Source organism: Ceratotherium simum, chromosome 21 (assembly GCF_057802395.1).
Source record: "Ceratotherium simum simum isolate JZ-2026a chromosome 21, ASM5780239v1, whole genome shotgun sequence".
NCBI classification, from domain to species: Eukaryota; Metazoa; Chordata; class Mammalia; order Perissodactyla; family Rhinocerotidae; genus Ceratotherium; species Ceratotherium simum.
Genome location: NC_141920.1, coordinates 31307067 through 31327830, shown reverse-complemented (window position 1 = coordinate 31327830; position 20764 = coordinate 31307067). Strand labels below are relative to the sequence as shown.

Here is a 20764-nt window from a genome sequence, read left to right as displayed (position 1 = left end):
TAGCCCAGGGACACAGGCCCAATATCAGACTAAGATTTAATCATAAGATTATAGAACTCTTCCCCTTCCCCATTACCTTACCACCACACCAACAGTTCTCCAATATAATCATAGGGATTACTGTTAAAAGAGCTTCAGGGTGCACTATTCAAGAAGGAGTTCTTATGGAAACCCAAAGACAAATACAATGACACTAGAGGAATTTGAAGCCCCTGGCACCTGCAGCTACACAGAATAGTAAACATGATCCAACTCCCTGCCAGATGAACATGAAACCTGGTGTTAAAGCCTGTTTACCTCAGTTCCTATTACCTGATATATCATGTCTGGCTTTCAACAAAAAATTACAAGACATACTAAAAGGCAAGAAAAAGCAATCTGAAGAAACAATGTAACCATCAGAACCAGACTCAGATATGACTCATATTTTGGAATTTTCAGACAGGGAATTTAAAATAATTATGATTGATATATTAAAGACTCTAATGGAAAAAGTAGACAATATGTAAAAACAGATGGATAATGTAAACACAGAGATGGAAACTCTAAGAAAGAATCACAGAGAAAATGCTAGACATCAAAAACAAAGAAGAGAACATCTAAGAACTGTGAGACAGCTTCAAAGAGTGTAACATGCATAGTGGGAATATCAGAAGGAGAAGAAAGAGAGAAAGGAACACAAGAAATATCTGAAGTAGGGCCGGCCCCGTGGCTTAGCGGTTAAGTGCGCGCGCTCCGCTGCTGGCGGCCCGGGTTCGGATCCCGGGCGTGCACTGACACACTGCTTCTCCGGCCATGCTGAGGCCACGTCCCACATACAGCAACTAGAAGGATGTGCAGCTATGATGTACAACTATCTACTGGGGCTTTGGGGGAAATAAATAAATAAGAAAAAAAAAGAAATATCTGAAGTAATAATGGCCAAGAATTTTCCAAAATTAAGGACAGACACAAAACCACAGATCCAGGAAACTCAGAATACTAAGTAGAATAAATACCAAAATATCTTTACCTTGGCCTATCATATTCAAATTTCGCAAGACCAAAGACATTAAAGAGAAAAATCTTAAAGAAGCTAGAGAGAACAAACACCTTACCCGTAAAGGAGCAAGGATAAAAATTACAGTGGACTTCTTATCAAAAACCATGCAAACAAGAAGAGAGTGGAGTAATATATTTAAAGTGTTGAAAGAAAAAAACCCCACCAACCTGAATTCTATATCCAGCAAAATTATCATTCCAAAGAAAAGCAGAGAAGAAATAAAGACTTTCTCAGACAAACAAAAAACAGAAAATTCATCACCAGCAGACCTGCCCTGCAAGAAATGTTAAAAGAAGTTCTTCAGGCATTAAAAAAATTTACATAGATCAGAAACCTGGATCTACGTAAAGAAGGGAAGAACATCAAAGAAGGAATAAATGAAAGTTTATAAAATATTTTATTTTTAATTGATCTAAAAGATTAATAAATAACAATGTATTAGGTGATTGTATATTAAGGATAAGTAAACTGAAATAACAGCAATTTCATAAGGGACGGGAGGGAGGAAATGGTACTACTCTAAAACAAGGTACCTGCACTACGCATGAAATGATATCACGTGTATCAAGTATAATTTGAAGGTGGACTTAGATTAGTTATAAATGTGCAAACTCTAGGAAGACCACTAAAAAAAATCCAGGTTTCAATTGAAAAATCACTAGAGCTCTCAAACTGAATGAGAAAAGACAATCATCATATGCTAACACTGAGATAACACAGATGTGAGAAGTAACCGACGAGGATGTAGAGCAGCAATTGCAAAATGCTTCATCGAGCAATTACAAATACCCTTGGAATAAATTTTAAAATTGTGAGTTTCGGCAAAGAAATAGATATGAAGAACCACCAAATGGAAATTTTAGTACTAAAAATACAGTAATCAAAATAAAAAACTTATGAATGGACTACAGTAGAATGGAAGAGAGTGAGTAAAGAAATCAGTGAACTTGAAGATAGAACCGTAGAAATTACCCAATCTGAACAACAGAGAAATGGACTGAAAAAAATACTGAACCTCAGAGATCTCAGAAATCTGTGGGAATATCACAAAAGATCTTAACATTCCTTTCATTGGCATATCAGAAGGAGAGGAGAAGGAGGATGGGGCTGAAAAAATATTCAAAATATCATGGCTGACAGTTTCCCAAATTTGGCCCAAAAAACCCATGAACCTATAAATTCATGAAGCTTAGTGAACCCCAAACACGATTAAATCCAAAGATATCCACACCAATACACATAAGATTCAAACTTCTAAAAAGTATAGAGGAAAAGTCTTGGAAGCAGCCAGAGAGAAGTGACACCTCACTACCTATATGGGAAAGCAATTTGAATGAACGCGTATTTCTCATCAGAAACCATAAATGCTAGAAGGAAGTAGCACATTTTTCAAGTGCTAAAAGAGAACTGTCACTTAGAAATCTATAGCCGGTGAAAATCTCTTTCAGGAATGAAGGGGGAATCGACATTCTCAGATGAAGGAAAACTAAGAGATCTACCCTAAAAGAATAACTAAAGGAAGTTTGGTCAAAACAAAGAGGAAATGATAAAAGAAAGAATCTTGGAACTTTAAGAAGGACAAAAGAACACAATAATAAAACCAGTACACTACTGAATTGTATACTTTAAAATAGTTTTATCTAAAAAAAATTGCAAAAAAAAACCCCAACCACAGTGCACACTCAACGTTGTGGGTGGCATAGCCAGTTTCTGTTCTTAGGTCTGTATGACTCCAAAGCCAAAGGGCTTTCACTCATTACTTCAGTAATCTTTATTGAGTGTCTGCTATGTGCCAGTCACTGTGCTAGGTGCAGGGAATATACAGTCATGGTCTTTGCCTTTAAGGATCTCACAGACTTATAGAAGAGTCAGTAAGGATGATGAAATGTTTAGAGCAATAATTTAGCCATCCATTACATACCTATTAGAACGACTAAAATCCACTGACAACACCAAATGCTGGAAAAAATGTGGAACAATAGAAACTCTCATTCATTACTAGTAAGAATGCAAAATGGTACAGCCACTTGGGAAGACAGTTTGGCAGTTTCTTAGAAAACTAAACATACTCTTAGTGTATGATCCATTAATCACACTCCTTGGTATTTACCCAAATGAGTTGAAAACTTAACGTCCACACAAAAACCTACACAAGGAATTTTTTGATAATAATTTTATTCATAATTGCCAAAACTTGGAAGCAGCCAAGATGTCCTTCAGTAGATGAATGAATAAATAAACTGTGGTACATCCAGACAATGGAATATTATTCAGTGATAAAAAGAAAGAGCTATCAAGCCACAAAAAGGCATGGAGAAACCTGAATATTGCTAAGTGAAAGAAGCCAATCTGCAAAGGCTACATATTGTGTGGTTCCAACTATATGATATTCTGGAAAAGGCAAAATAATAGAGACAGTTAAAAGATCAGTTGTTGCCAGGAGTTTGGGAGCAAAGGAGAACAGATGGAGTGCAAGAGATTTTAGGGCAGTGAAACTGTTCTGTATGAATTATAGTCATGATGGACACATGTCATACATTTGTCAAAACCCATAGAATGCACAACACAACGAATGAACCCTAATGTAAACTATGTTAATAATTAGTTAATAATAAAGTATGTCAAACTTTTTAGTTAATAATAATGTATCAATATTAGTTCATCAATTATAACAAATGTAGCATAATAGTGCAAGACATAAATAATAGGGGAAATTGTGGGAGTAAACGGAAGGAAGGAGAGGAGATATGTGGGAACTCTGTACTTTTGGATCAATCTTTCTGTACACTTAAAACTGCTCTGAAAAATAGTCAATTAAAAAAAAGTTATGAGGTTCTTTACACAACTTTCTGTAATAATTGGGGATCCTTATTTTACAAACACAGAAACCTAATGAAATCAAGAAATTTACCTGAGATCTAGTCCTAGGGTGGTGGGGGTCCTAGATTATGACCTCTCATCTTCATTCAGCTCTATTTCAAGGTAGCATACTTACCCTTTCCATTTCTGTGCCATTTGAGAATAATTTACAAATTAATAGGTGTCGTGTAAAACATGTAAATCCAGATTATCTGAACCGTTTTACATTACATGTGCAAATTCTGTTGTACCAATTTCTTTTTTAATGTAAATGTCAATAAATTTGATGTTAATATATACTTACACAAATTTATGACATGCTAAGGAAGCGGATTGTCACCTTTAAAAAAAACCTTTAGTTGGGGAAAATTTGGAAATCCAAGGAACATGTTTTAATTGAGGAAAAACATCTATTAACCAACTGTTAGAAATGTGTACATGCATTTTCATTTAGGGTCATGGCAACATTGATCATATTCACTATGGTGAATTATAGATTAGTCTGAATAAGTCCTTATTTCACATCTGTAACTTGGATTCACAGTGTTCACAATATTACAGAAAAATGCCATGTATTCTCTTGTGACTCCCTTAAGCAATGGAGTAAAATAGAAGGAATGAATATTTGTGTCATATTTAGCTACTTTTTATATATTGTGCTAATTTCCTTTCCTTTAGTTCTTGTGGTAGCATTTTTACATTTTGTACCTGCTGTCCTCGAAACCCTGATGAGATGTTGGATTTTCAAAAGAGAAAAGGATATCCATTTCCTTCTCTATATAAGTGAATAACTAAATTAGGAAGAAGAATAAGAATTTAAAAATCTAGAGAACATATTCTCTCTTCTGCAAGGCCTGTGTATGGAGATGAAATACAAATGAAGCCGGAGACCTGGGTAGGACCCTCCTTTCCTGAATTTGTAGCTGCCCCCCAACATCTGCCTGTCATGTCAGCCAGGGTCCTTACTGTGAAAATTCTGGATTGAATATTAATAGCAGTCAAAATCCAAGCACATTTCTTCTTCTTTTCCTTCTAAGTTGTGAATTCCTGAGCATCCTCGGCTGACCCAAACAGCAGTCGCACAATATAGACAAGGTTAAACACATACACACACGATACATTTGGAAAAACAATTGAAGGTGATCTTTTCCCATGCCTTTAAAAAATAATAAATCAGCTGTTTGTGGAATAAAATTGACTTCCATTAACTATATACTTTTTGTTTCTCTAACAGTACACAGCTAAGTCCCTGCTCCTTTTTTACTTTTATTTTTTTCTGACATCCAGGTAGTACAGTGCGTCTCACCAAAGGGACCCCTTGCTTGTTCAAGAACATACTTTTTTGGAGCTACTCACGTTCCTTACTTGGGTAAGTCCCTGTTAGTCATCATCTCATCAACTTACCTAATGAATAGTTTCTCCCATAAACAAGAAACGGACTCATGATTTACTACTTTCCTCAGAAGCTTATGATACCAACTCCCTCTCTGATTCCAGCTGGAGAGCTGATGTGCCTAACACATTTCTCACAGAATGTATTTCAGGAAGAATAATTATCCAGCTCAACATATATTAAGTCTAACCATGTGTAAGACCGTGTGCTCAGTGTCAAAAGGAAGGCAAAGATGAGTGAGTCCTGGTTGGAGATACCAGGAGATATGGGCTGCTATAGGAGTTCGGGGGTCTCAGCCAGGTGTCTGCTGTTCTTGTGAGGAAAGTGAGGAAGGGCCATGGTAGAAGGTACCCACGAGCTTGGAGCATTCACAGGAGAAAGCGCTCCGTGCTGCAGGGTCATCCAAAAGGCTAGACTGACCAGGGCTGCCCTGCTTGCTGGGGTAACCAGAAGCTCCAGACATCCAAAGAGATATGGAGAAGAACTTCTAGAATGAATGAGGATATCAGCACTGCTCCACAGAGGAGAGTACGTCAGAAACCAGATTTTATTCTGGGTGTGTTTTTTTGTTTTTTGTTTTTTTGTGAGGAAGATCAGCCCTGAGCTAACATCCGTGCTAATCCTCCTCTTTTTTTGCTGAGGAAGACCGGCTCTGAGCTAACATCTATTGCCAATCCTCCTCCTTTTTTTTTCCCCCAAATCCCCAGTAGATAGTTGTATGTCATAGCTGCACATCCTTCTAGTTGCTGTATGTGGGACGCGGCCTCAGCATGGCCGGAGAAGCAGTGAGTCGGTGCGCGCCTGGGATCTGAACCCGGGCCGCTGGTAGCGGAGCACTCACACTTAACCGCTAAGCCACGGGGCCGGCCCAGTATTTTGGGTGTTTTTATATAAGCTGGGAAACTCGGAAAGAAACACAACTTAGGTCAGATAATTAAGGAGATGAAAAAAGAGGCAGAAATAAGCCTGTTTACTTATATCTCCTAACTTAAAAAAATTAAAAATAAAGGCAAAAACATTCCAGAACCTAAGATTCCTTCTGTCTTCGCTAGTGTTTAGTGGTGATGCTGAGTGGGTTGTCAGTCAATGTCAGGGGTGAAGGTCCAGGAGGATACTGGGAGAAGCCAGTTTTCACTGTTGTTTGCACTTGTACTGTATTTTGCTCAAAAGAAAAAAAAAAAGTAGTAGTTCTTGATATCTCCTTCAAATTAAATTAAGAAATTCTGGCCTCCTTATGAAGTGTTTGCATCTCCTGTGATCTTGTCACATTCTTAATACATAGTCCTCTTTCACAGGTGATGACAAGCAGCTGCCCAAGAAAACTGAGCAGATGTAAGTCTTCATTTCTATTTCATTTTTTCTTTCTCAAAGTTGAGTTACTCAGAAGTTGTGGCTGTCCCATCTCCTTCTTTTTGAGATCAGCATTGTGTAGGACATCTGGTTTAAGAGGTGAGCAGAGCTGTGTAGTTTCCCAGGAGGTCCCAGCCTCTATCAGTCAGCTCTGAGTCCAGACCAGAGACCCTGCCAGGTTTGCCATCTGATCCTCTCTCCAGAACGCAGAGACTTCCTGCCTGCACACCTGTGCATTTAAATGGCATAACTCTTCTTAGTATGTCTTCTACATAGTGCCTTTTTTATTAGGGGCTTTCCTAAAAATAAAACATCTTGAAACCTATTGGGAGAATCTGTGTGGGAACCTCATCTGATCTGAGGAGTGTTTCCTCTGGATTTGACGCTCAGGCTTATGGAACAGAGCTAGGATCTGAACTTAGGTTGTGTAACTTTAGAAAGGTCCTAGTGTTGACTAGGGAGAAACCAAAGACAGGAGATAAACTCATTAATGCTTATGTTAGTCTACTTGGACTGCCATAACAAAACACCACAGACTAGGTGGCTGAAACAGCAGAAATTTATTTGCTCACAATTCTGGAGGCTAGAAGTCCAAGATTTAAGTACCAGCAGGGTTTGTGTCTGGTGAGTCCTCTCTCCTTGATTTACAGACCACTGCCTTCTCACTGTGTCCTCACATGGCCTTTCCTCTGTGCTCATGTGAAGAGAGAGAGATCTCTGGTGTCTCTTCCTCTTCTTATGAGGACACCAATTCTGTTGGAATTAGGGCCCCCACCCTTATGACCTCATTTAACTTGAATTACCTCCCTAAAGGCCCTGTCTCCAAATACAGTCACTTTAGGGGTTAGGGCTTCAGCATGAATTTTGGGAGGACACAATTCAGTCCATAACAGTGCTGGAACTACTGCATTCCAAAAAGGAATTTTCCTTCCGTAATATGAACATAATAGAGTTCAATTATGACCTAGTTAAATATCCCAGCATAAACTAGTGGAGTCTAGACCAGTGCTTCCCAAAGACCAACAGTGATGGCCACAAAGAATCATCTAAGGATCTTTTTAAAAATCCTACAGTAGTTCCCAGAACTACTGGATCAGAATCTCTAGAGTAGGGCCCACGAAGCCTATTGGAAAGAAAATAATGTAAGTAATATAATCACACTACAGAAAATTTGGAAAATAGAGAAGAGAAAATAAGATCAGCCGTAATTCCTCCTCTTTGGCATCTTAATGTGATCTTGCTGGGCTTTTTAAAAATTATACATTTCAGTTTTGTGTAGCTGTAATTATAGCGTGTGTACGATTCTTTTTTGTGGGTTTTCTTCACTTTAGCAACAAGTCAACCACATTCTCATATGTTGGTGGGTCTGTATAGTCTTGCTTGGTGCTTGCTTATGCTTCCGTGCCAACTGTGCTTAGCCACTGCCCTGGATCTTCATTCTGGACCCTTAGACATTACACCTAAACCTAATCCATTGGTGCCCTGCTTCAGGGACTGGTCTTGAGGGGTGGTTGGGCCCACATCAGGAGACTTGCTGAATCACAGAGCTGGTGGAACTTGGGCCTTCCTTTACCTGTTACAAGATTCTCAGGCTTAAAAATAGACATATTGTTTGGTTTTTTGTTTTTTGTTTTTTGTTTTTTTGCAGGGGAAGATTTGCCCTAAGCTAACATCTGTTGCCAACCTTCCTCCTTTTTTTCTTCTTTTTACCCCCCAAAGCCCCGGTAGATAGTTGTGTATAGTTGTAAGTTCTTCTCGTTCCTCCATGCGAGCTGCCGCCACAGCATGGCCACTGACAGACAAGTGGTGTGGTTCCATGCCCAGGAACTGAACTCGGGCCGCCGAAGCAGAGCGCACCGAACTCCAACCACTAGGTTATCAGGACTGGCTCAAAAATAGACATATTCTTAAGTAAGGCTTTATCACTGCCTTGCCAGGCACCTCCCTTGCCTTTCAGGGCCTCGTGGATGAGCCCCGTCTCTCTATAATTGTCCTAATAAGTTCCTAGGTCTCCTTCCTCTAAAGGAGGAAGGTCCTTACCACACCACTCCCACCAGTCGCCCCACCCCCAGGGACATGTGGCAATGTCTGGAGACAGTTTTGGTTGTCACAACCGGGGGTACTACTGGCATCTAATGGATAGAGGCCAGGGATGCTGCTAAACATCCTATAATGCACAGGACAGACCCCACCATAAAGAATTGTCTGGCCCAACATGCTGAGGTTAAGAAACCCTGCCCTAAAGGGAACCAGACTTGGATTTTCTAGGAACCTTCATGACAGTCCCAGTCTGGCAAAGAAAAAAACTTTCTTATAATGACTTTGGGAAGTGAGAAGTCAGAGAGAAAGAGCAAGATTGGTGAGGGGAAAGGTGGGGTGTACTTTAGGAAGGGAATGCTGCTCCTTAGAAGCATTCTCTATTCTCTAGGTTAGGTAAGCTGCTTAGAAAGTAGCCTGCAGCTGTTAATTTAAATTTAAGCGGAGCCCATCTTCTCCTCAGAATAATCTCCTTTGCCCCCTGAGGTCTCCCACCCTGAGGTTTCAGTAGCAGCTAGCCTTTAGCAGGCCTGGGGAGGAGATGACATGAAGGTGTAGTGTGGTTGCTCCCTGCAAAAGCAGCAAGTGCATGTCATGACACTGAAGGGATTCCAGGTCCTTGTAGCTGTTCCTGCGCATAGAAGGGTCAGGGAGCCCACAGAGTTTTCTTCTGTTGGATCACAAACAGGGAGGGTTGGTCTTTTGAGCAGAATTAAGAAGAACTGGCTTTTCTTATCATGGTTTAACAAGAGCAAAGTATAAATCAGATGGACACATGGCTTTTAAAAGGTTTAGAAATCAACTTGTTCCATTTTTTTACTTTTCTCATTCTGTTTAAAAATCCAATTCTTTAGGGAATGTTGTTTATGTGCATGTAGCTTTTGATGAAACCTTGTGATGCTGCAGTTAACCCTTATTTTTTGTTTTTAAAGTAGGCTCTTGTCCCAGGTATATGCTGCTGTTACTGAGGCTGTTTTGGCTGGCATTGCATGTTATGCTAAAACTTCCAGTCTAACAAAGGTAATTTAAATACCTCATTTCTCTTTCCTTAGTAGTTATTTTAATGTAAAACTTGCTATCCATCTGTTTTCTCTTAGGACACCTTGTAGTGTGAGCTTGGGCCTCAGTGGAGCTGGCACCAGAGAGATGCCTTTAGAGCTCTGAGCTTGTGCTGTTGTGGCTGAGCTGCCATTGTCTTATGAGTGACAACTAGTCAGCACTTCTTTGTAGATGTCTGGTTGTGTTAAAGAAAATCATTCTCCTAGCATATTGTTTTACTTAATAGTTTTTTTTTGTAAGACTTTTAAAAGTTAAAAAATAAAAATATAGATTGTTCTACTGGGAATTTTAATTAAGTTAGGTAAGTTTGTTTTGAGCTACATAGTTTGATTTCCTGTAATTCAGTGTTTAAAAAAACAACTAAAGATTAGAAAATCTGACTTGCCTTTCCTAGACAAGCACGTGTTCTCATTCTCTGACCGGTCTCTTCCTTGCTGTTTGGCGGTTACCCTGCCCTGCTGAGTTGGATTCCTATATCTGACCCAGTAAGGAGATGAGAAGAGTCAGCTTGATGCCTCCCAATGCCAATAGGACCTTTCCTGAAGGAAGCCATTTGACATTGGAAAGGTTGTGTATGATGTAGATATCAGAGAGACTGTAGCCTAGTCACCAGCTCCTTGCCATCTCTCCTCCTCCTCACTGAACTTGACTCCCTGGTACCAACTTGGGGTTTCTCAGCCCTTTAGCTGAAAGCTTATGCAAACAATGGGATGTCCTTCAATGTCAGTTCTCGCACCTTTGTTTTTGACTAATCTTTTGTAACTCTAGGTATTTGAATATTTTTAGCATCTGGCAGAAACTGAGGCAGTAGTCCCTCCCCCAGGGCCAGGGGGCAGGGGAGGAGAAAGCACTTTTCCAGACCTCACAATGGCACCATCCCAGCTGGTTACAGCTCACCTGCAGATCAGGTTCCAGTGCCCACCTGCCTGAATGAAGTATTGCCTGTGCGCCTAACCTGAAGAAAGCAGGCACCTGTTTCCCTTAACGCGATGTTGTACTTTAATCTATTGATGTATACCAAGTGGTCACGTAGAGGGGAGGGGCACAGTGTTCTCCTGGCCGACTGTTAGAAGGGCTTTTCCTATCAGTGATGTGTACTCTTTCCTGCTGTGAAAGCTAATTGTCTGTTTTGTTACTGGTTTTACAGGCCAAGGAGGTAGCTGAGCAGACCCTGGGATCTGGGTTAGATTCCTTTGAGTTGATGCAATTTAAGGCAGCCCTACGGTAAGCAATGGCTGATATTTTCTATAAGGAATTTTTTTTAATGTTTGTTTTTTAAGACTCTTTTCTCCCTTGTATTTGATATTCTGTCTCCCCTTTGAGAAGTGTTCCAGTAAAATAATGGGATATATGAAGGAGAATCATTCATGATCAGGGCGTTATTTGAAGGCCAATGAGCCAGAGATGGAGGAACTGTATGAGAAAGAGTCAGACACATATCCTGATGCTGGGATAGGAGGAAGATCAATACCAGAACCATTGGAGACCTGACAAACCCAGGTTCAGAGGTTAGAAAGGTAAAGGTGGGGACATGAGTGGTGAGGTTTGTTAGGGTCAGGGGCCTTGGACGTGTGAAGAATCACTGCTGAGAAGAGACTTGCCCTGGGCTTCATCTGTCTCTCAGATGATAGAAACCCTGATCCAGGCCATGTCTCAGGGTCTAGACACTCTGGGAATTTGGCTTCTTGATAGTCTTCCCATTTCACATCTCCTGGCACATCACAGTGGATCTCTGTATGGTCTTTGTGCATAGCTAAACCTTCATGAACCCAGTCTACTTAACCCACTGTCCCATATGAAGACCACGAGGTGCACTTTTTTGCAAAGGAGACAAAAGACACCAATATTGGGGAGTTTCTTTAAGAACACTTCTGGGATGTGCCCTGTGGTGCTTCAGCTCCATACCCTACCATTTTCTTACATCTACAGTCCCGGGTTGTGAGAAGGAGCATTTAGAAAGATAAGTCAGTCAATTGATCTAAGAAGAAGAATTCTATTGCTGCAGCTCCAGAATTGAAGGAAAGAGCTAGACCTCTATGGTGCAAGGCTTTGGACTTGCTTCAGGTCTCCTTTCCTCTGGGTCTTCTGGATCTTGTAGCTCTGGTCATGAGAGGGGAGGGATAGAGGAAGTTTGTTCCCTTAAGGCCTTGCACTGGCCTGAACTGTCTGTTCCTAGCAGATCTGAGTTTGAGGAAGCTCCTTTAGTTTCCAGCTCTGTGACCTTGGGGAAGATAGAGAGCTCCCTGTGCGTCTGTTTCCTCATCATCTCACCTTGTAGAGTGATTGGGCATATAAATGTTAGCTGCTGTCGCAACGGGATCTTCTCTGTTACCATCAACATGGCTGACTTAGTCATTCCAGTCCTCCTTTCCTCGGGGCCTTGCCTAGGCCACTCAGCCTTTCCAAGGCAGGCCACCTCTCAATTGCAAGGCCTCCTAGGCCTGGGCATACCACCCTAGCTAAGAGTAAGGAACAAGGATAGAACACCAGGCAATGGAGGAGGGTCTCCCAGGGCCAGTCCTCCACCTAGAGCCCCACTCCGTTCTCTCCATGAGGTCACTTGACTGAGTACCCTCGGACTACATCATGATAGCAGATCATCTCCCAAGAGGAACACGGGACCTGGCTACCGCTCAGGCTCTGAGCAGGGATGGCAGCTTGACCCAAAGGTGGTGAACAGGAGAAGGATCAGGACAGTATGTCAAGGTTGTGGGGCGGGAGGCCCTGCTGTTAGTAGAGGGTCGCTCCCAGTCTACAGTGGACAACAGTCTTGTCACCTGGTTCTTTCCTGCTCTGTCCAATAGTCAAGACAACCTTGAGAATCTGCACAGATTCAGGGCCATGAGTGAAGTCAGATGCTGGCCCCATGCTTGGCAAGTGTGCTGTGCGGGCCCAGCACAGGTGCACTACAGCAGCAGGCGTCTGAGGAGGGCACCAACCCAGTGGTCAGCAAGAGCAGACTGACTTTTGTTTTGTTTTGGGTCTACAGCTCCAAGATGGCTTTCCATATACATGCTGTGAATAATCAGGGAAGGTAAGTATATGTTTATGGTGCATCCTCATTTGGGGCAAGTTTTAAGAGCAAAAAGAGAAGAGAGGCTACCTTGTAACTGCTGATATGGGTGGTCTTCTCACACTTCTATACCTGGCAGTAACATCATTCCAGGGCTGGGCCCAGGGCAGGCTGTGCTCAGCTGAGTCCCTCCACCCTGAAAGACTAAGGGGTAGAGACAGGAGGTAGACCCGATTCCCTCCAAGTGGCCTACATACTAATTCTGCATACATGCAACCCAGCGTTTTGAAAATCCCCAAGAGAAATCTGGGTCTGTGGGTTGCTGCCAAGTTGAAAAAAAGAAAACACGTAAATGTAGTGTATGTCTGTCCTATCTCTTTCCTCTTCTAGAATTGTGCCTCTGGACAGTGAAGATAGCTTATACTTTGTGAAGACGGTAAGCAGAGCTGTTGGGGCTGGCCTGATGGCATAGTGGTTAAGTTTGCACACTCCACTTCAGCGGCCTGGGGTTCACGGGTTCGGATCCCAGGCACAGACTTACACCATTCATCAAGCCATGCTGTGGCGGTGACCCACATACAAAATAGGGAAAGACTGCCTCAGATGTTAGCTCACGGCCAGTCTTCCTCAAGCAAGAAGAGGAGGATTGGCAACAGATGTTAGCTTAGGGCCAATCTTCCTCAGCAAGAAAAAAAAAAAGAAAAAAAAAAAGAAAATAGAGCTGTTTCAGGTCAGCTGGCAGGGAATGGCCTGTAGAGGGACATCTACAAGGGGTGAGGTAGGAGTGGGTGATCTTGGGCGCCCATCCCTTACCTGAGGAAACTGATCTATTCTCGAGACTGTTCCAGCTGCAGTGGTGGTGAGCCTTTCCTTTCTGAGGGTGCCCAGGCAGCTGTGCCAGGCCCGCCATGTCCACACTCCCATGCCTAGGCTCCCCCGGGGTCCAGAGTCTTAGCTGGGGGTTAGGGGAGAGATACTTCTTCACAAGGTTAGGAAGCTTCCTCCACGTGGCTGAGATTGCTCTGACCTCGTGTGGAAGCGAGCTGAGGACTAGCCTGCCTCAACACAGACCTGTGTGTTTTCAGTGGCTTCTTTGTGTTCCAAGGCCTGTGCTAATGCTCTTAACAGGGGCCTGTGAAAATAATAAAAATAAACAAACAAAACAACCAGAGGCCTGCGTCTCCAGTGAAATGGGGTCGTCAGAGCAGAGCTTTCCAACCCACGTGCTGGGGGCACACTGACAGGCCAGGGAAATGGTTTAGAAATGCAGAAATATTGGTCCCCGGGGTGGGCTGCACAGCCTAGAGGAGCCAGAGTTTCTAAACAAGTTGCTGCCAGCCACAAGCTGAGTCCTCCATTTACCCCAGTGCATCCTGATGTGAAGAATATTGGCAAGCAATGTGTGAGAGGGTGGGGGACATCCAGCCAAGATTTTGGTTGCAGTATGTAGGGGCACAAGTATACCTTGAGTCTGTTCTGTGGCTGCTGCCTGAGCCTTAATTCCAGTGAGATTTTGGTCACCAGGACCTGGATGGGCAGAGGTGGATGACTCAGTGCAAATGCATACCCACCACCATCACTAGTGGAAAAGCAGGAGTGTTATCTCATCTACAGAGAGTAATACGACAAGGGTAATTTTTTAAGGTTGTGAGTAATTTCTGTTTTTGTAATGCACCTGCTCCCTGTATCTTCCAACATTTTATGTTGATGTTCTTTTAGAATTAATTGAGACTTTTTTGTGACATCATCAAGATGCTGGGAAATGCTTTCTAATATCTAAGTGATAATACTTTATCTCCTTGCTAGACTTTAAACTCCCTGACTTCTCTTCTTAGACTCTTGTGCAGTGCTCTGGAAGGTGCTTTGCACAGTAGTAGGTGATGAGAGGAGTCCAGTAGAATTATGCTATTGTGTTAAGTATGCATTCAGCAGCAGCTAATGAAATAGGAAAGAAGAGATGAGAAGTTGGTGCTTTCTGTCCAAATCCTGTCCTCCCTTCTGGGCAGAGATGAAGTTCTGCCTCCTCCTCCTCCAAGCCTCCGCTATTGATTTCTCCCTAGAAGTATTCCTATAGTACTTGCAGTATGTACTACGTAAATTAGGGAGCAATTCTGTACTAACATGTCATATGATGACTTTTGTGTAAGAATGCTCTTGTCTTTCCAGCTATACATTATAAGGTTTCCTGAAGATAAGGGACCATATTTTATATTTTTTAAGTCCCCATGCCACATGGTGTGAAGTACATAGCAAGTGTCTAACAAATGCTACATGTATTTTTTTAATGTTCTCTGTCCCCTTCCTCAATACCAGAAGCCAAATATGAAAGTGAGGGATTAGGAATCCACCAGATTTATCTTCCTGATTGATGTGAGAACCAAAGAAGCGAAATTATTGTCACTTAAGAGGGACCATGTAGCCTGGGAAGGTTCTGTGTCTTCAGATATTCAAAATTCTTTGACACAGATTTGGATAAACCTTCTAATTGTCAAGCCGAATCAGAAAGTTAACTAAAATATAAAAGCCTACCTGTCACTTTTGTATATTCTTTTATCATGACAACATGGAAAATTAAAGACTTGGCTTTGACTCTGGTTTTTCCTTTTCAATTCCTCTGCCATCTTTTTTATTTGAGAATCTTACAATTCCTTCAAGAGCCCTAGGTCTTTTGTCTGTGTCCTGAGCGTGGGGTAGGAGTCCCAGGCTAGGACAATAATGTGTGAAAATGGACTCTAGCTTCAGGAGCCCTGCACCTGGCCATTCAACAGCTTCAGGCCAAGAGGGGATGGGACCTGAGAGGGCTCATCTTGCTACTTATCCCATGTCCCTCACCAGATCTTCATGGTCACCCCAGACCCTTGCTCTGACTCATACCGTTTTCTGTATTTCTTCTACTGGATTCCCTCCAGAATTGTTCCATTTTCACTAGTTTTAACTGATAAATTAGGGCTTTTTTTGCCAGCCATTCAGGAGCTATCTCTGAGTTGCTCCAGTTTTTTTTCCAGCCTACTGAAGCTTCCACTTTTATTTGTCTTTCCATAAAAGCTTGAATAGCTTTCTTTTAATTTTCTTCATACTGAAGAAAGAAAGGAGCATTAGTAGGTGTTGACACATATCCAGAAATATCCATGAAGACATGTATGCCAAAAGAGTGACCATCTTTCCAGACTTGTTCAGAACTTGAGCCCAAAGCAAAGGAGTTGGTGAGAGTGTGGACATGCCAGGCTGCGAAGAGTGTGCAAGTATGTGAGAAGAAATACCTCCAACTCTAAGAGACTGGGGACTAGTCATGGTTAAGAAGGACAGCTGTTACGTTGCCTCTTAGGGAGGATAAGCAATTTGAGGAGATTTATAGAAACATAAAGATACTCTTCTAGCCCAAATGTGCCTCTGATCAAGAAGCAGTTGCAGGGAAACCTGCAATTGAAGTCATACAAAGAAGTCATCTCCCAGGTCTGAGATGTATTTCAGGATTACTTGAATTTTCTTTAGAAACTCGCCAGTATTCTTTTGAAATGTTCCTTAAAGCATTATTTTGTGGTCTGTTTCTTATCAGTCTCTCCCTGGAGAATTAAGACTGACAACTGATCTAACTCTGTTTTCTCATTTGATACAGGCTTGTATGACTATCTATGACATTCCTGACTTGCTGGGAGGAGGGGGGTGCTTAGGATCTGTGGTCTTCTCAGAATCATTTTTGACATCTCAGATCTTGGTTAAAGAAAAGGGTAAGTGTATATAGTCCTTGGACAGCAAAAGTTTAACTTTTTTTTGGCAAAATAAACCATAAACTAAATCAAAAGACCAGCAATAAACTGTTGAAAATATTAGAACACTTACGATAAACAAAGGGTATATATCCTAAGAGCTCTTTATAAGAGCTCTTACAAATTAATAAGAAAAAGATAAGCTACCCAATGATAAATGGGCAAAAAGTATGAACAGACAGTTCACAGAAGTGGAAATAAAACAATTATATATATATTTATATATATATATTCACATATACGTGTATATATATATATGAATATGTATGGACTCACTAGTGGTCAAAAAGAAGCAATTTGAAACAATAATTAGGTCCATTTTTTTACCCAGTATGTTGGCAAAAACTTCTAGAGAATGACAATATCCAGTGCGAGTAGGAGGAGCTTGATAATGTTCTGTTTGGTTTTTAACATGTACACTTGTACTACCTTGATAAAAATTAAAAGTATAGATAAGAAGGACTAATTCCCAGGACTCTTCACTTAAACACGTGTTTCTGTTTGTTGTAAAAAATTATTAATAGAGTTTTGACATGGGAAAACCTTTCTCCATCCCCTCATTAGTCTCCCTGTCCCCAGGTGAGGAAGTTTTCATTTTCTGAGGGCTCTGTATATAAGAGGAGGCCTCACTCCTAAGATGGGGAAGGGCGTTATCAGTCAGGCCTGCAAGGTGGGCTCAGGTGGTGGGCAGTAACCAGCATGTCTGTGGTCTTCCTACAGATGGCACTGTTACCACAGAAACCAGCTCCATAGTCCTGACAGCCACCATACCCAGATTCTGCTCCTGGTTGGTTAGTATCATTCATCAGGTGGAAGTGGATGTAAATGTGGAGTAATCGGGGAAAACATTTGAGGAAGAGCGTCTTCATTGGGTCCCTGGTGGGATGTCAGATCCTGAACTAGCTGCTGTTCAGGAATGGAAGTTTTTGTCTCAACGCTTTCTCTATACAAATGAATCTAGTTTCCTTAACTCTCTCACAGTCCTGGGCAAGTTCCAAAAGAAAAGAACTAAGTTATCTGGGTGCCTGTTAAATTATGAAAGGAAGAAATTGACACTGTCATTTTACAGAAGAGGAGACTGAGGCTTAGAAATTGACCAACCTGACCGAGGTCACACAGTGAGGAGTGGATCATGTGACTCCCTTCTCTGGTCAGAATGGTTGCTGCTGAGACAGCAGTGTCTCTCTAAATGTGGAAAGGTCCCATCTTCATCAGTGGGACGTGATCTGGAACTCCGGTGCCTTGGGACACAGAAACTATGACAGCAGCAAGTCTTATAATGGTCTGAGAACCTATTTTAAAATCTGTTTATGTTCTGTTTCTGCAATTATGACATGGATAGGGAAGAACAAGAGTCATCCTCTAACATGAACACGTTTAAATGAGAACACACTCAGAAAATACTTTAATATGTTCTCATTCTTTCATCCCTAAAAATAGTTGTTTTTCTCTGAAGTCAAATGTAAGTGGAGACTAATATATCCTCTCCATATGTCATAGGCTCGTTTAGCTGGACCTCAGGTGCCAGTTGAGCCTTGATGACCGACAGCCAAATCTGCCAGCCATCAGGGCCTGAAATCACTGGATTTGGTGGAGGGGCTGCCCAGTCAGTCTCCTGGAAATATTTGAACACGGGGGAGACCTAGCAGAGTTTTGCTCTTGAAGTAGTAAACTGAAAATCTGTACTCCTTTTGGACACAGGTAGAAGATAATGAGGTAAAATTGTCTGAGAAAACCCAGCAAGCAGTGAAGGTAAGCAGCCTTCTTATTAATGTTAACATTATATCAAAATGAAAGTAAACAATTTATAAACATAATTAAAAATATTTCATCTTAGGGCTAATTAAATGGATCCGTACCTCTTTGTCTCAATTCCTATTTGCAGTCTTCCCTTTTCTAGCAGAGGTCTAAAAATAACCATTTATGGGGTGCACAATTAGAAGATTCTTCCTGCCATTTAGACCTTTTGGTGTTTTTAAAAAATATCCCAGTCCTATTAAACGCAGATCTCAGATTGGCCTAGACATACAGAGCTGTGAGGTCAAGGCTTTAGGTCAAGGAGAGCTGCCTCCAATGGATAAAAATCCACTAGCAACATGAATCAGCATTGCAGGCTTTGGTGCCTGGATTCAGAGAGGACCTTACATTCTTTTTCTCAGCACAAATCAGGGATGCCAGTAACATGTCAAAGAGCCAGGCAATGCCAAAGGCCATGGAAGAAGTTGGGTATATCTGAGGCTGACTCAGCAGCTTTTGTTAGACAGACAACTTGGGCAGGACTTTTGATTCTGTGAATGTTTCTGCTATAAATCACCTGCTTTTTGTGTTTGTTTGTTTTTTAAAGGGGGATGAGTGTTTTCTGGGCACTTTTCTAACGGGAGGAGAAGGAGTTTATCTTTATTCCAGCAATCCACAGTCCTGGCCTGAGGAAGGTGAGCAACTATGACTTTTCTATTCTTGACTGTATCTGGGTCCCTCGTTTGCAGATATCAGCATGGGGGTTGTGATTAATAATACATCTGATATTTGAAAAGACTTTTTGGTGTAGAGGTCTTTTCTTGGAGCTTTTCTCCTTTGATCCACTCATTTTGCAGATGAGGAAACTTGTGCCAGGAAGGGCTGATCTCAGAATTGCATCTGGTCCTCTTATTGCCTAAGGGTTGCTCTCAGAATGGGCTAGAGCAGCGGCATGTCCTGAAATAGAATCTGTGGACGTAAACAAAATCTGAATTAGTTTTCTATTGCTGTGTAACAAATCACCATAAATTTAGTAGCTTAAAACAGCACACATTTATTATCTCACAGTTCTGTAGGTCAGAAGTCCAGGCAGTCCTGGCTAGATTCGTGTTTAAGGTCTCATAAGGCTGAAGTCAAGGCATCAGCCAGACTAGGCTCTTATCTGGGGGCTCAGGGGAAGAACCTGCTCCCAAGCTCATTCAAATTATTGGCAGAATCCAGATCCTTTGGGTTGTAGGACTGAGGTCCCGTTTTGTTGCTGGCTATCAGCTAGGACCACTCTTAGCTTCTCCTTCCAGAGGTCCCTGCCCTGTGACCCCTCCATCTCAGCAATGGAGAACCTTTCTTGTGTTGTTGAATCTCTCTCATACTTCTGATCTCTCTGAATTCCTCTTCTGCTACCAGCCAGAGAAAACTCTGCTTATAAAGGGCTCCTGTGATTAGAGGAGGCCCACTCAGATGATCTCCCTTTTGCCATATGACATTACACAAACACAGGAGCAACATCAGGGGATGAAAGTCATGTGGGCCATCTTAAATTTCTGCTTACCACAGTCTACTCTCTGGCCCCTACAATTCACGTCCCTCCCACATACAAAATACAGTCACTCCTTCCTAAGGGCCTCATCCTATTATGGTAACAGTTCAAAGTCCTAAATCTCATCAGCTCAAAAATCCAAAATCTCATCATCAGGATCATCTAAATCAGGTGTAGATGAGGCTCTGGAGTGTAATCCATTAAGTACAGCTCCTGAGTGCAATTCCTCTCTATCTGTAGACCTGAGAAACTAAACAGACAAGTTATCTGCTGCAACCCTCCCAACACACAAGGGACTGGCATAGGATAATAGTTACAGACATTCGGGTTCAAAAAGGAAGAAAAATGGAAGATAAAAAGGAGTCACCAGCCCAAGGCAGCTTTGAAGTCTAGCTGGACAAACTCCAGTTCCTGGATTATGTTTCAAGACCCTGGAATTGTCCTCCATGGCCCTGGACTCTTGGTTCCACCCTCTAAACTCTTTGTTTTGCCCTCTGGGCTTGTGGCTACACATCCGTCATCCTTCCTTTTTCATGAAGGTGGCGCTTTGTAGCTGAGTAGTTTTATCAGCTTGCTTCTTGCCTGTAGAATTTTGGGAGTCTAATGATCTCCTTTCATTTCATACTCTCTCTGTCCCTTTCAGTCCAAGCTGGCAGTGTTTCTGCTGATATAAAAGTCTCAAGAACCTTACTGGTCTTGCATGGATTTCATGGGGATTCATTCCATGCTCCTTTTTGGTTTCCTCAAAATAACATCTTCTTATGAGTCCAGTTCTTTACCTATTGGATATAGATAGGCATTTTGGGGAGTAAGAGTTGTGACTTACTCCACAAATTCCTCAACCTCTACTAAGCAAATCCCCTTTCTGGATAATTTGTTCTTTTTGAAAATATTCTGCCCTGTGGCAAATTCCTCTCTGTGTTCTCAGATCACTGGTTCAGCTTCTGCTTCTTCATTCACATAGAAGACA

General features: G+C 41.8%; 1 protein-coding gene across 2 annotated transcripts in view; it reads left to right on the top strand.

Moving 5' to 3' along the window:
* The window catches only part of DNAAF9 (dynein axonemal assembly factor 9), a 143458-nt gene that overhangs the window by 59230 nt on the left and 63464 nt on the right, over positions 1-20764 (top strand). The window contains exons 11-20 of one of the 2 annotated variants that reach the window (XM_087445541.1): positions 5189-5270; positions 6590-6626; positions 9617-9701; positions 10888-10964; positions 12730-12774; positions 13144-13189; positions 16370-16481; positions 17241-17311; positions 18222-18272; positions 18865-18952. In XM_087445541.1, the coding sequence (XP_087301667.1) occupies positions 5189-5270; positions 6590-6626; positions 9617-9701; positions 10888-10964; positions 12730-12774; positions 13144-13189; positions 16370-16481; positions 17241-17311; positions 18222-18272; positions 18865-18952 (694 nt within the window). Of the gene's footprint in view, positions 1-5188; positions 5271-6589; positions 6627-9613; positions 9702-10887; positions 10965-12729; positions 12775-13143; positions 13190-16369; positions 16482-17240; positions 17312-18221; positions 18273-18864; positions 18953-20764 lie in introns of both variants that reach the window. The other variant, XM_004433804.3, reaches the window with a different exon arrangement.